This window comes from Sander lucioperca, unplaced genomic scaffold, assembly GCF_008315115.2.
Source record: "Sander lucioperca isolate FBNREF2018 unplaced genomic scaffold, SLUC_FBN_1.2 Unpl_38, whole genome shotgun sequence".
In the NCBI taxonomy this organism is placed as follows: Eukaryota; Metazoa; Chordata; class Actinopteri; order Perciformes; family Percidae; genus Sander; species Sander lucioperca.
In genome coordinates, this window is record NW_023396374.1 from 5,356 (window position 1) to 20,000 (window position 14,645).

Sequence of the window (14,645 nt, forward strand, 5' to 3'; positions counted from 1 at the left end):
TCGGTACCGGTACCGGTAAAAATGTGAACGGTACCCAACCCTAGCCACATGTAATATAAAATGAAGTTAACTGTTGACACAATACGGTAAAGTGAGCTATTTAAATTAGCTGCATACATGGCTAAACATCATTAGCTCTTACCAGTGTATCACTCTGTGTAACATTACTTCGTCTGCAGCAATCCTGCCACAATCAGTCCCAAAACATCCCAGTTAGATATAAAATGGTGTAACGTTAAACATATTGTTTGTAAATCTTTACAATTATTCCCCAAAAGAACCAACCAGGCCTGCCTTGTTGCACGATCAAAACATTTTTCAAAACTTGCCATTTTCAGCGTGTAGCTCATTAGCTCAAAGTTTGTTGTTGTTTCCCAAAACGAACTGAGTTTTGCAAGGAGAGGAACATCTGGAGATTTTCTGGTAAATGAACTGTTGTTGATTGAGGCTACTGTGCTGTAGCTTGTAGCTCCAGTTAATGATATTTGTGGCTTACATTTTAGTAGTTATTTCAGTTTTAATGCAGGAGATACTTCACACTCTGAAGTCCTATGGATTGGTCACCTCATCAGCCCTTGCATTTTCTCCATTCAAACAGAACATTTTAATATAGTAAAACATGGTGAACTATAATTCACTCCCACCTCCCATTAGTTCTTCTAACCCTTGTATCATTATCTCTGCATGTTTCCCCCTTGGGTCTACCAAAGGAGCCCTCAGCAGACGTCAAGCTGGCGACCGTAGGAGGAAAGAAGGGCAAGAAGGCCGATGAGGAGGAGGAGCAGCCTGCAGCACCTCCTGCAGCAGCGGAGGAGGAGGAAGAGGAGGAGGAGCAGCCTGCAGCACCTCCTGCAGCAGCAGAGGAGGAGGAGGAAGAGGAGGAGAAGCAGTCTGCAGCACCTCCTGCAGCTGCAGCAGCAGTGAAGGAGGAAGAGGAGGAGAATGAGGTGGAGCAGATTTTGGACCACAGAGTGGTAAATGGAAGAGTAGAGTTTCTGCTGAAATGGAAGGGGTTCACATGGGAGCCTCAAGACAACCTGGACGGCCCCGACCATATCGCAGAGTACATGCAGAAACACAAGGAGAAGGAGGAGATAAAGAAGGAGGGCAAGAAGAAAGTTGTGAGTGAGGCCTCGGGAGACTCAGAGGAGCGAGGGAGCAAGAGGAAGAAGGAGGAGGTGAGTGAATGAAAGAGGTTACTCCAGACTGAAGAGTCCCAGAAATCTAATCTCAATATTAATGAATGCACACAGAGGGTTTCACAAATGTCTTTTAGGATTTATAGAAATGACTCTCCACATTGCAGTATACACATGCATATACATACATGTAAAATAGTAGAGGTGCAATGGATCACCAAACTCATGGTTCAGTTTGGATCACGGTTTTGAGTCACAGATCAGATCACTTTTTCAGATCAGTGCAAAAAAGGGAGGAATGTAAATGATTTATTAAAAATGTAATAATAACATAACAATAATAACTTATTTCACCAGTAAATTGCTTTTAAACAACAAAAACGGATAAGAAAAGGGTATTTTACAAGCTTCGAGACTCGTCAACAACATGTTTTCATGCAATTATTGCTTTTAAATCTAAATTCATTCATGTATTTCTATTTTCTTTTATTGTCGCATATACGTTGGGGAAATGTATGACGAGCCTCATGTCCCCTGCCCTTTGCCATAATGTGCAACGTAACGCATGCATTATGCCTTATGTGCGCGCACTCACATAAAACAAAATACATTGACATGGCGACACCAAGTCCTCCCGGAGTTGTGCCTTTTGTCATTAGTTTTGCTTTCAATAACTTGGTAAACAGTGGCAGTAAGCCAACAGCTAAATGCAAGGTGTGTGGCACCGGATCAACAACGTCGAACTTCATCAGGCATCTCAAAACGCACCCAAATAGGTCGGTCACTCACACGATAATGTGAAAGAGACGTTACATTTAGCATATATCGTCACAAGCTAACCATCGCAAAGTGTTGTGCTAATGCTGGGAACAGGCCAATTGTATCTTTATAGTTAGTGGTTGCTGAGGCTCAGACATCCATGGTGCACAGGAGGCGGGACACACGGATCCATCTCCCCAGGAACAAACGCTGTGTCGGGTGGGCAAACTCATGTGATGCGTAATTGATCCTGTGGAGGATTTGTAGGCTATTAAGTGAACAAGGTGTACCCGGTCCACCAAACACTGGGCCGTCTTGACTGTTTTAATTCTGCACATATTTCTGTTAAGGTAGTCCTATTTACTATTTCATTATTTCATCCATGCGTGGTGCAGCGGATCCGTGCGCGCTGTCACCTGCCGTTGAGACGCTGGCCTCACTAACCTCTCCTCCTCTGAGTCGGATCTCCCTCGCGCTGGACTCAGTTTCACTGAGCGTACTAACACTTAGAAAATAAATGGCATTAAATCAGTGAGTTCAAACTGCTTATTGTGCGTAATTTGGACTGACACTGAGATGCATGTTGTTCTGTAACTGGTGTGGCGCTGCCACTATTCTCTTGATTTTCACTTCGACGTTAGACATTTTTTTGAGTGAAAGAGACGTTACATTTAGCATATATCACCACAGGTAACAAGCTAACCATCGCAAAGTGTTGTGCTAATGTTGGGAACAGGCTCATTGTATCTTTATAGTTGTATCCATATGATGTGACAGACTTAGGTTAATATTTCACCAAGTCCGAGGGCTAGAGGGATGTGTTAAGTAGACCCCATAAAGTCATCCCACAACTGATTTTGATACTGTACTGTCTTGATGGTAGCTACAGGACATGCTTTGAATTCATAAGATTTAACAATACAGTGTTAGGGACAGATCAGATGGCCAGAGACTTGAGACTTGACTTGGACTTGCCCCTCAAAGACTTGAGACTTGACTTGGACTTCCAAAAAATGACTTGTGAACATCTCTGGCCGGCCGTCACACACACACACACACACACACACACACACACACACAGTCACACACACACACACACACACACACACACACACACACACACACACAGTCACACACAGTCACACACACACGTCCACAGCGCAGCAGGCAGAGGCGGGAGAGAGAGAGATACCCGTTTCTCTTCGGGAGACTTGTTTAAATTATGACAAATATGCTATATACATTAGATTTAGTATTTAGTTCATACTTTTTTTGGTGTATTTCTTTTCAGATTTTAAAGCTATAAAGACCGTTGCCGTGCTTGCATCACTCCCTTACCCCTCCTACCAGTCCCTATGGCCACTTGGCCAGTGCGAATGCAATTGGAAAAAAACGGTTTTGGGGGTGTGTAGTTAGTAGATCTGTTTAGAAGTGGACTTTTCCTATAACTACGTTCCTGTAACTACTTGGTCAGAAAGCGGCTATTATCTCTGCATGTTTCCCCCTTGGGTCTACCAAAGGAGCCCTCAGCAGACGTCAAGCTGGCGACCGTAGGAGGAAAGAAGGGCAAGAAGGCCGATGAGGAGGAGGAGCAGCCTGCAGCACCTCCTGCAGCAGCGGAGGAGGAGGAAGAGGAGGAGGAGCAGCCTGCAGCACCTCCTGCAGCAGCAGAGGAGGAGGAGGAAGAGGAGGAGGAGCAGTCTGCAGCACCTCCTGCAGCTGCAGCAGCAGTGAAGGAGGAAGAGGAGGAGTATGAGGTGGAGCAGATTTTGGACCACAGAGTGGTAAATGGAAGAGTAGAGTTTCTGCTGAAATGGAAGGGGTTCTCAGAGTAAGTATGAGTCTATAATATTAATACTTGGTGTTCTTGGTCCTGAGATACAATTTGCAAATAATCTACACCAGAGGTTTTCAAATTGGGTGAATATGAGCCTCCCCTTAGAGTAGGTAAGGTAGACTGCATTGAAGGCATGATATCAGATCAAACAGATTCACATATTTTCATCACATTTTTTAACGAACATAAAACCTCAGATTTAAACAACAAACAAAATGCACCATTCACATAATTTGCACTACAAGAGCAGCATCAACTCTATGGCCCAACCGATGCATTCAAGACAACACAACTTTGAGTTTCAGTTTAATCAGTGGGAACAATGAGGCTTTTGATGCGCAGAGGTGTTGAGAGAATAAACGCAAGTCGTCCTCCACCGGCAGCCTTGATCTGTATTTGTTTTTAATCAGGGTCAGTGCGGAAAACCCACACTCACACAAGTAGGTGGAGGTGCTGTCATTTGCTAGCACCTCCTTGCAGACCACACACTGCAGCAGAGGTGCAGCCTCGGACCCCGACCAGGTGACACCTAACTTTAAGTACCCAGGATCATATTTCCTACGTTTTTTGCTGGGTCCTGTCTCCTCCCTTAATGCTGACTTCTGTTTACTTGAAACAAGGAAACAACGCATTTTAAAGCTAATACACGCACGCACAATTACCGATATCAATAGAGCTGCATACAGAGTTATTTTTTCTTGCGTGTCTTACCTCCCCTGTGGATTTTTGGCGGCCCCCGAGGGGAGGGGAGCGCCTCACTTATTGAAAACCGCTGATCTACAGCATAAATTTTGGCATTGTATCATGCCCTCAAAGTTGAAGGTTTGGTATTTTGACACTAAGTTGCAGACCTATAATAACCTTACAAAATGGCAATAGAACAAAGGAATAATACAAATTAGTAATTAGAGTGAAAATGTATAGCCTAAAAACAAAGTCTGAGGAGATTTTCTTCTGTCACACTCACCTTTCCAGTGAGGATAACACATGGGAGCCTCAAGACAACCTGGACGGCCCCGACCTTATCGCAGAGTACATGCAGAAACACAAGGAGAAGGAGGAGAAAAAGAAGGAGGGCAAGAGGAAAGTTGTGAGTGAGGCCTCGGGAGACTCAGAGGAGCGAGGGAGCAAGAGGAAGAAGGAGGAGGTGAGTGAAGGAAAGAGGTTACTCCAGACTGAAGAGTCCCAGAAATCTAATCTCAATATTAATGAATGCACACAGAGGGTTTCACAAATGTCTTTTAGGATTTATATAGAAATGACTCTCCACATTGCAATATGCACATGCATATACATACATGTAAAATAGTAGAGGTGCAATGGATCACCAAACTCACGGTTCAGTTTGGATCACGGTTTTGAGTCACAGATCGGATACATTTTTCGGATCAGCACAAAAAGGGAGGAATTTAAATGATTTATTAAAAAAGTAATAATAACATAACAATAATAACTTATTTCACCAGTAAATTGCTGTTAAACGACAAAAACAGATGAGAAAAGGGTATTTTAGAATAACTTTGAATGCACCACGAGGTTTAGTTAACGCACCATTTACGATATATTGTGCAGCCCTAGCTCCAACTGTTAATTTGTGTAAATGATTAGTAGCCTAACTCCTTGAATGGTATGATTATGATGTTTCAGTTCAGAGCAGTGGTCAGTAAATGTATATTTTTAGGCTGCTTACACATTCAGGCGGTCCGCGATCGTCTGCCACACTTTCTCTCACTGTTTCATTACAGCGGCCGTGTTTCTTCTTTACTAATAATGTGTTTCACTTCATCAAACTTCCATAAGAAGCTGCTGCTCACTCTGTGTAAAGTATGCACAACGCGTTTTCTCCATTTTAGCATCAGGAAATCTGTTATCACGGTCTGTTGAGGAAAGCCGTGAACACTCATCTATCCAAATTACTTCAGCCTGACTCGACCTAGTCTCTCCTCCTCAGCCTGACTCGACCTAGTCTCTCCTCCTCAGCCTGACTCGACCTAGTCTCTCCTCCTCAGCCTGACTCGACCTAGTCTCTCCTCCTCAGCCTGACTCGACCTAGTCTCTCCTCCTCATCCTGACTCGACCTAGTCTCTCCTCCTCAGCCTGACTCGACCTAGTCTCTCCTCCTTTGTGAAACACACAACACCAGGCTGCTCTGATCAGACTAGGTCAAGCCTCGCTTTATCGGTTATCCTGGATTTATAAATTCTACTTTTGTGCAATACCCCTCTGGTTGGAAAAAACAAAAACAATAACTTGGTAACAAACCATTTCTGTAAGCCTGTAACACTATTTAAAGGGGTGATAGAATGATTATATAGGGTATTTCACACTGTTCCTTAAGGTCTCCTAATAGGGTATGTAACATTGGTTGGGCTGAAAATGGCCCGGGTGCTGTTCTATGGGCCCTAATGCAGCCCTGTGAAATAGACCTAGAGTGAAATGAGAGGTTTTCTCCCTTATATGGTATGCTCATGAATATTTAGATGAGCTGCACGCTGATTGGTTGGTTTACAACGAGCGAAGCACACACACACACACACACACACACACACACAGACACAGCTCCTCCCCTCTGTGCACACCGCGTCTCCATGTCCCCCCCGCCACCACACGCACACACACACACACACACACACACACACACACACACACACACACACACACAAACACAAACAGAGCAACACAATCCCTTTTTTCCTCAGCACCACCTTTCCCTTTTTTATATGAGTCTTTCTTTAAAAAAAGAAGCTGTTGTAGTTGTGAGAAACTTTCAATCTGCCAGACCCCAGTGTGCTGGGACAGTAAAACACAGGCTCCTTACACTGTGGCCGTTTTCCAAATCACCTACTGCATACTGCAGACGACTGTGGTATGCAGTATGCAGTATCTACTGAATATTATTTGAATTTTAAAAAAAAATAACAAATGAAATTTGAATGGTACGAGAGAGGAAGCCTGACAGCTCTAATATACATGTTTTAATTTATTTACAGACTGCTCTCCCTCTCCTCTGCCTGCTCCCTGGCCAGTGTGTCTGAGTGATAGCCCGGTCAGCGAGCTTGTTACGCCGCAATCTCTTGTGGAGCATTATAACTTTGACAAACCACAGGTTCCAGTTAATCTTATAATGGATATGTGTGTTGAGTTATTTAAACAAACGATCGGGGAACTAAACACCTCTTGTCCGTGAGTCTCCTGATAGAGGTCCAGCCAGCTCACAGCGGGTCTGTGAAGGTGGACAGGCCGACCGGCAAGACAGAGACCCCGGCAGGCACCGGCCGGCTGTCACGTCAGACTGTGGAGCTTCTGAACTCTGACACAGTCAGACCAAATTTGCAATTAGCCATACATTTTTGTAAAACGGCCCATTTTGAGCTCTACATAGTTGATTTCTCGCATAAAAAAGTCTCAGAAGTGAATTTAGTGATGAAATAGCAGATGAACAATGTATAAATTGTCTGAGATCTGCGCGACCTACATTCACAACACCAGCTGGTCTCAGACCAGTGGTCTGTATGTACATTTTGGAGCGTGACAAAGGTACAGACTAGAGCCAAATAAGGTACAGCCACCGAGTTGACGTCAACTATGAGCTTTGTTGACATTCGCCCGTTTTCAGCAGCAGTTTCAAATTGTGAGATTTGCAGAGGAAAGAGGTGTCAATGGGACTTTGAGGTTCTACTTATTAGAAACTATTTTTATTACTATTATTACTATTATTTTTTAAACGATTAATCTAGTGATTATATTTTCGATTCGTCGACTAATCTAACAATTCATTTTTTAATTAGCGATTATTTTCCCATTGTTCAATTATTAACAATTTACACAAAATAAATTTCAATAAGGTTCAAGTCTCTATTTATTAAAATTGTTTAACACTGAACTGTTCAAGTAAAATGTATTTGTAGTGTAACCTGAAGCCAGATCCAACAATAAAATAAAGTCACTTTCAGGAGGAAAACAAAAATAAAAGCTTAAAGTAAACAGAGCAAGTGCAAAAAGAGTAGCCTGTGTTTGCTTTCTTTAACAGTAGTCGGTAAAATAATGAATAAGCTCTTGTTTAAGTTCCAAGCTCTTCTCCCTTTAATCTTACAGTAAAAAAAGTGCAATTTTAGCAACATATGAAATCAGATGTATCAAATAAATCCAGCATAAGGCAAGTTGCAGAGTGTCTAATATAACAGTAGTATAGTAATAAAATAATAGTCTGTAATCGATTGGGTCACTCATGATGATGGTAAACCAAAAGAATAACACTGCTGACTGACAGTGTTTGATGATGCTTAATGTTAAGTCATAGCGGGGTGGGCTTGATTTTTTTGACACATTAACTGGAATTATGAGCCAGAATCCCGACAATTTTTTTAATACGTGGGCTGTTATAACTGCCGTTATAAAGGGCTCGTGAGATATCTGAAACAATCTGACCTGGTTGCGTAATTATGGAAGACAGTTCTACAGATGGGGGAGACACGATTTAGCCCAGTTTACCTCATACTCAAGTCAGTGCAGGACATATACCCAGAGCTACGGGAGAAGCTGGAGAGGCATAGCTTTCTCTCCACCCAATAAGGCTGATAAAGTAATGATTAAAAAAAACACAAATGCTTGATCAAGGGCCCGGTCCGGACCTGGCCCGTGGGTCAAGTTCGGGCTCGGACAGAGAATCTAAACTCTACTTGGGAGGGAAAGGGACAAAAAGGTGAGCAGAACTTACGGTGTTTTTCTGCTGTTATCCTGACTCAGGGATCATTTTACAAAGTCTACAGACTACCACGTTGTTGTTGGCATTAAGAGTAAAATACTCCCACACTTTAGAAGACCGTGTGTGAACTTTTTTCTCAACGTGTTGTTGAACTTGCGAGGAATCCATACTTTTGCTGTTACTGGAGGCAGCTATGTTTTTTTTTAGATTTCTACGCATGACGCATCAACGCAAATTATTTGTGTCGACGAATCGTCCCAGCCCTACTATGTACGCCTATTTTACCCACCAAACTGTCGTAATTCAACTATGACTATGAGGTAAACTCGGTTTTGCATTCTATCACCCCTTTAACATGCTACTAACATGAGACTTGGGCTACATTTACATTTTACTACTACGTTTTGTTTTTAAATTAAATAACCTTAGCTATGTTTACACCTCACGTCCACACTACTGAGGTTATTAGAGCCCGATGGCTTCCATAGTGACATGTCTGCAACCAACTTTACCTTTATTTTGACATCAAATTAATGTATGTATTTCAAAAGGTCTGAATGGGATTTAAATGTTGAAAAATGCCCAGAATGTATGAAAGGTTTGTGTTATTTTAAAGTTACCATGGAATTTCTAACTGAAAGTAAAACTGAAGAGTGTGCAAATGTTTTAGTTTTTAAGTTGTCCCCATTCTTTTATTCTTACATGTTGTACTGTATTTTCTTGCTTTTCTTGCTATTTTATTTTTATTTGTGTTATTGTATGACTCATTTTGCTTTGATTTTACTTGTTGTGCCGTGGACTTCAATTTGTACAGCACTTTGGTCAACTCTGGTTGTTTTAAACGTACTATATAAATAAACTTGACTTCACTTGAATGGGGAAACTTGCCAAAATTTTTTTGAATATTTCAGAACTTTTGAAAGTTATGAAGAGTACATTTGCTTCCTAATAACATGTCTGCAACCGGCACACATTTTCATAAATGTATTGTATGAAATGAGTGAAAATTGTGATTGAGAGCAAGTCTAGGGTTTAAAGAAGGTTTTTCACCAACTCTCTTTGTTTGTTTGTTGTTATAGAAACGTAGAGGAGGAGAGGGACCCAAACATCACCACTGTCAGCACTGTGACAAATCCTTCACAACATCTGGATATTTAAAGATTCATCAGAGAGTTCACACTGGACAGAATCTACACAGCTGTGATCAATGTGGGGCAGCTTTCACACTACAGAGTACCCTAAAAACACATCAACTCATTCACACTGGAGATAAACCTTACAGCTGTGATTTATGTGCTAAAACCTTTTCTCACAGTGGTAACCTAGAAAGCCACCGACGTGTTCACACTGGAGAGAAGCCGTACTGGTGTGAACAATGTGGAGAAACTTTTTCTCAGAGTAGTCACCTTAAAAGCCATCAACGCATTCACACTGGAGATAAACCTTACAGCTGTGATTTATGTGCTAAAACCTTTTCTCACAGTGGTAACCTAGAAAGGCACCGACGTGTTCACACTGGAGAGAAGCCGTACTGGTGTGAACAATGTGGGAAAATGTTTTCTCAGAGTAGTAACCTTAAAAGTCACCAGCTCATTCACACTGCCTCGTAGTGAAGATGTTTGAGAGCCAAGCTGTTTCCTCCTGCCTCCTCCTCATGCCCTGATAGCTGTGTTGTTATATTCTGATCTTCTCTCCACATTGAAGGCTGACCAGCAGTAACTTTATCTTCTGAACAGCATGGATGTTATCCTGGATCAGCTGGACGGTTTTCTGCCTTTCCTCAAAACACTCGATTTTACACTTTTTTCAACGTTCATTTGACGGGTTTTTTTACGTATTTTTAGTGATTTTTCTATGCTAATGTTGAAGCTGTTTTACCTCAATGTACCCACAGTGTGAGGGGGAAGCCCAAAGGCGACCATTTAGTATTTCTCTGATGAAAGATGACATAGGCTGCTCTGCCTAAACGTTAAGAGGTTTAAAGATGTTTCAGTTGGAAAACGTAGGCATGTTTGAAATTTGGTAAAAACTTTGTTCTCATCTTTAGTAACATATTACATTTTTTTTTTACAGGAAGTCAGTCTAATTTTCATTTTAGGAATACATGTTTAAGGACTTTAGGATGCACAAACTATCAAAATGTTGCAGCAATGTTCAAATTCTTAATTTCTTCGGGCTGCTTTCACATTTGGGCATAGATGTGTCATGGCTGCTCTATAGGGCCATCTTATTTGTTTTAACCTTTGAACACATTTTTGACGCCCTTATATACTCCAAAACTCCCAAAAATTGGCGCAAAACCATAACGAGACTATACAGCGATTTGGTCCATGTGAGTTTAATAAGCACACCCTGATGCATGGAAGGCCATGCAAACATTCCTCTCATCATTACCGACATACTGGAAGTTGGCCATTTGTAATTGTATGCTCTCCAGTTATTGTTGTTTTGTAGTTTACCATCATATTATCTTCCTTTGTGGATTTTCATTTAATAATCTTTGTCTGACATTTCATATTCTCTGTTTGTATTTTCTGTGACTGAATGTGGTTTTAAATCTGTTGAGGTCTGTTCAGACTGAAAGTAAAGACACAAAACGTAACGTTTATGTCCACTAAAAGTTCTGTTTTTGCCACTGACAGACTCAGATTATTATTCTAAGTGTCTGACAACATTTCTGTTTTAATTAAGTCTGGTGGAAAAATAAATAAAAATGCTTTAAATGAATCTATATTTTGTAATTTCTCCTTATATGTCCATGTTATTTTAATTATATAAATGCTGTACACAATATTTAATACTCAAGTAAAGTACAATCACCTTGAGTTAATTACAGTACTTGAGTAAATGTACTCAGCTGACCTTAGGCATTCTAGCTGTCACTTTTTCTCGGCAGTCTGCTTGTCCCCCTGTGTCAACCACAGTGGAGGCAGTGTTGAGGGTCTTGGGGACCATCAGATTACCTAGAAAAAGTGACCGCTAGAATGCCTAAGGTCAGCTGAAGGCAACATTTGAAGTACATCATTTCGATTAAAATGATTATTTCTTACTTTGACAATGTCATCATGTCCTGCTTGCTATTTTTCTATGCAGGGTCATGTTTGTTTCCTTTGAAAACAAGAAACTTTTGATCGGTAGTGTACAGTACTTACTCTATATTCAATCCTGATCCACTGTTGATTACTCTTTTTTTTTTTATTTACATATCTAGGTCAGAAGACAGACAGTGTGACCAACTACTGTTGTGGAGGCCAGCCATCGTCAACCACCTTTACTGGACTGCAGCCTCAACCCCAGATGGCAACCCAGCTGTGATGGAGGCCAAATGGAGAAGCTTGACAAATCACATTCAGGACATCCACGACCATGACACCCCTGCCTTCTCCAATCATATGTACTACACTACTCAGGAGTATGCTCTGTGTTTGCCACTACAAGCATGTGGTTGTTGTTACACGTTCTGTCCACTAGAGGGGCTTCTTACATTAGCCTGGCCTTGAAGGGGATCTGCAAGCAACTTTGTTTACATTCATTTTCCACCACGAGTACACAGCGACAAACACAAATCAACAGAGAAAACTGTTCTTAAGACGTGACATGAGTGACACATGCGGGTAGGCCAAGGCAAGAAGAGGGAGATTGGCTAAAGTTAGCCAACATATTTATTAAAAAAAGTTACATTTGAATAGTAATTTCAGCATTCGAATAGTACTGATTTTTTTTACTATTCAAATTATATTTGACTTTGGGTATTCATTCCAACAGCCCTACTGTCTATCTATTTGTGTATTTGTATTTCTGTCTGTCTGTGTGTCTGTCTGCCTGCCTGCCAACCTATCTTGGTCTTTGCAGGCTCAATGGGAGCAGTAAAACTGGAAAGTCTCATCACCAAGACATCCTTACTGAAGGATGTTAGACAGCTGTCTCCACAGCACCAGACTTTCTCCCTTGAAGCCTTCCACTCCCTCATCCTGCACTTCGCGCCCAAGCACACTGGGTTTTCATACCTTGGCATGTATAGCAGGTCATTGCTGTGCAATGGAATAACAATGCCGTATTTTATCATACACGCACCAGATTGTTGTTTCAAAGGTGTTCTCAAATTTGTTATTCTGTAGGCTTCTCTTAGCAGCACTACATTACAACTGTAATGCAGACAGAGAGACAGCCCGTAGAAGCGATGGTGCAGAGAAGTATTGCGTGCGATATCCACGTTTCAGAAAAGGTGCCTATGTAGTGCGTCCCATCAAACAGAAGGCCTCATACGGAAAGCAGTGTCATGCAGTTCATATTTTGACATGTAGTCAGTGACAGCAATCTGTATACAGTATTTTAACATTATTATTATGTCTGCAGGTTATGCAACGTTATTAATCGAGGCCCTTCGGGAGAGCTACACAAACTCACCCAAGGCTTTTCAAGAGGTTAGCACCAATTTCTCAGACTGTGCACCCGCCCCCATCGCCAAATCATTCCAACAAATTCCAAAGGAGGAGGCCGTCAGCCTCTATCTAGCCCAGCAGTCACGCTGCAGCAAATCTAATTACAATTATTTTTCCCCAGACAGGTCCAATCATTTAGTTGTGAGTATTTCCTTCATGATTAGTTGTTTTAATTGTAGTAGTTATATTCCTTCATATCTGTCCGAGTACGACGTGGAAATGGCCAAAATCGTACTAATTTCAAACTTTAAAATCCAAATAGCGGACTTCCTGTTGGTTTAAGGGTATGGCTCCAATGAAGTTTTGTGTGCGTCTTGACATGCTACATATGTGTACCAGGTTTCGTGAGTCTACGTTAAACGCACTGCAGGGGCTCAATTTTTTTAACTTTGTAGGGGGCGCTAGCAAGCCATTTTTCTGCGCCTATTCCCGAAACCCATAAAATACGTACATTTTCACCACGCTTTGAGTTTTTGAGTATGTTAAGCCCCTCAAAAAGGCAATTAATTTGCCGTAATAATAATAATTCCTTCAGTTTCAATAGGGCCTTCGCCGCTGTCAGCGCTCGGGCCCTAATTATTTTTCCCCCAGACAGGTCCAATCATTTAGTTGTGAGTATTTCTTTCAGTTGTAAGTTGTTTTAGTTGTAGTAGTTATATTCCTTCATATCTGTCATTTCATTTGGTGGTGGTTTCTGCATGCTGCATATTTTGTTTTGTCTTTATGTGCTGTTTATTGCATTGTTTTTTATACTTAGTTGTTTGCATGAAATCATTCCTTTTTTTGTCTTTGTAAGTACTAGGGCTGGGCAATATATCGGTATTAAATCGACATCGATATATATGAAGCTAGATATCGTATTAAAGTTTGGATATCGTAAAATCGTAAAAAAAGTGTTGTCTTTTCCTGGTTTTTAAATGCAGTGCCCGTTGAAAATGTGCCTGTTTGGAACGGGCCGATTGCTTGGCCTGTGGTATTGCTGCTTGTAGAATTCATCAAAACCAAATTGTACCCCAAAATTACTTACAGAAGGACCCCAAACCACTTCATATGCAACTCCTCTGTATAGCCTACTACTGACTGATTTACCTGACAGAAAACGCTGCAGATTCAGAATGTAATCACAAAATATCACAATGACAATGTGGAGTCATCAGACATTAGCCTCATGGACTCATGGCAGTGTGCTACCCACCCTGTCTGTGTGTGTGTGTGTGTGTGTGTGTGTGTGTGTGTGTGTGTGTGTGTGTGTACAAGCTCTCCACCACAGTTTCCATGGGACGGCACCGCCCACACAAGCACCTGCCAAACACAGCGACACAGACTAGCGGAGGCAGCTACGTTTGCAACACTTTTCACCGGAGGAAGAGGTGAACGCTTAGAAATAAACTCTAGGCAAACATGTTGTTATGGAGCTAGTAGGCTACCATCAAAACGTGGGATATCTAATCGGACATGTGTTTACAACGTCAGGGGAAAGATTTAATTAGGGATTATCTTGGGGGGTGGGGGAGGTATTTCACAGGTGGGACTGGCAAGTTAGCTCATAGCTAGCATGATGCCTTCTATTTCTAGATCTAGTTAGATTACCGGTACTTATCTGAACTAACGACATGACCACTGTCACTAGATATAAAGAAAACCTTGACTTTCACTCAGTGCTATTCACTGACAGTAAATATACACTGCTGTTGGAAGACTAGCTCCAGCGCTCGTTGCTGCATTGGTAAATGACAGCAACTCACCAGGACACTTCAGCAACT

General features: G+C 41.6%; 1 protein-coding gene across 1 annotated transcript in view; it reads left to right on the top strand.

Moving 5' to 3' along the window:
- The first annotated feature begins 890 nt into the window (after positions 1–890).
- LOC118494560 (cilia- and flagella-associated protein 251-like) overlaps positions 891–14,645 on the top strand; it is a 25,648-nt gene continuing 11,893 nt past the window's right edge. The window contains exons 1-3 of the mRNA XM_035998876.1: positions 891–1,178; positions 3,419–3,729; positions 4,711–4,882. Of these exons, the coding sequence (XP_035854769.1) occupies positions 1,068–1,178; positions 3,419–3,729; positions 4,711–4,882 (594 nt within the window). The 5' untranslated portion in view covers positions 891–1,067. The remainder of the gene's footprint in view (positions 1,179–3,418; positions 3,730–4,710; positions 4,883–14,645) is intronic.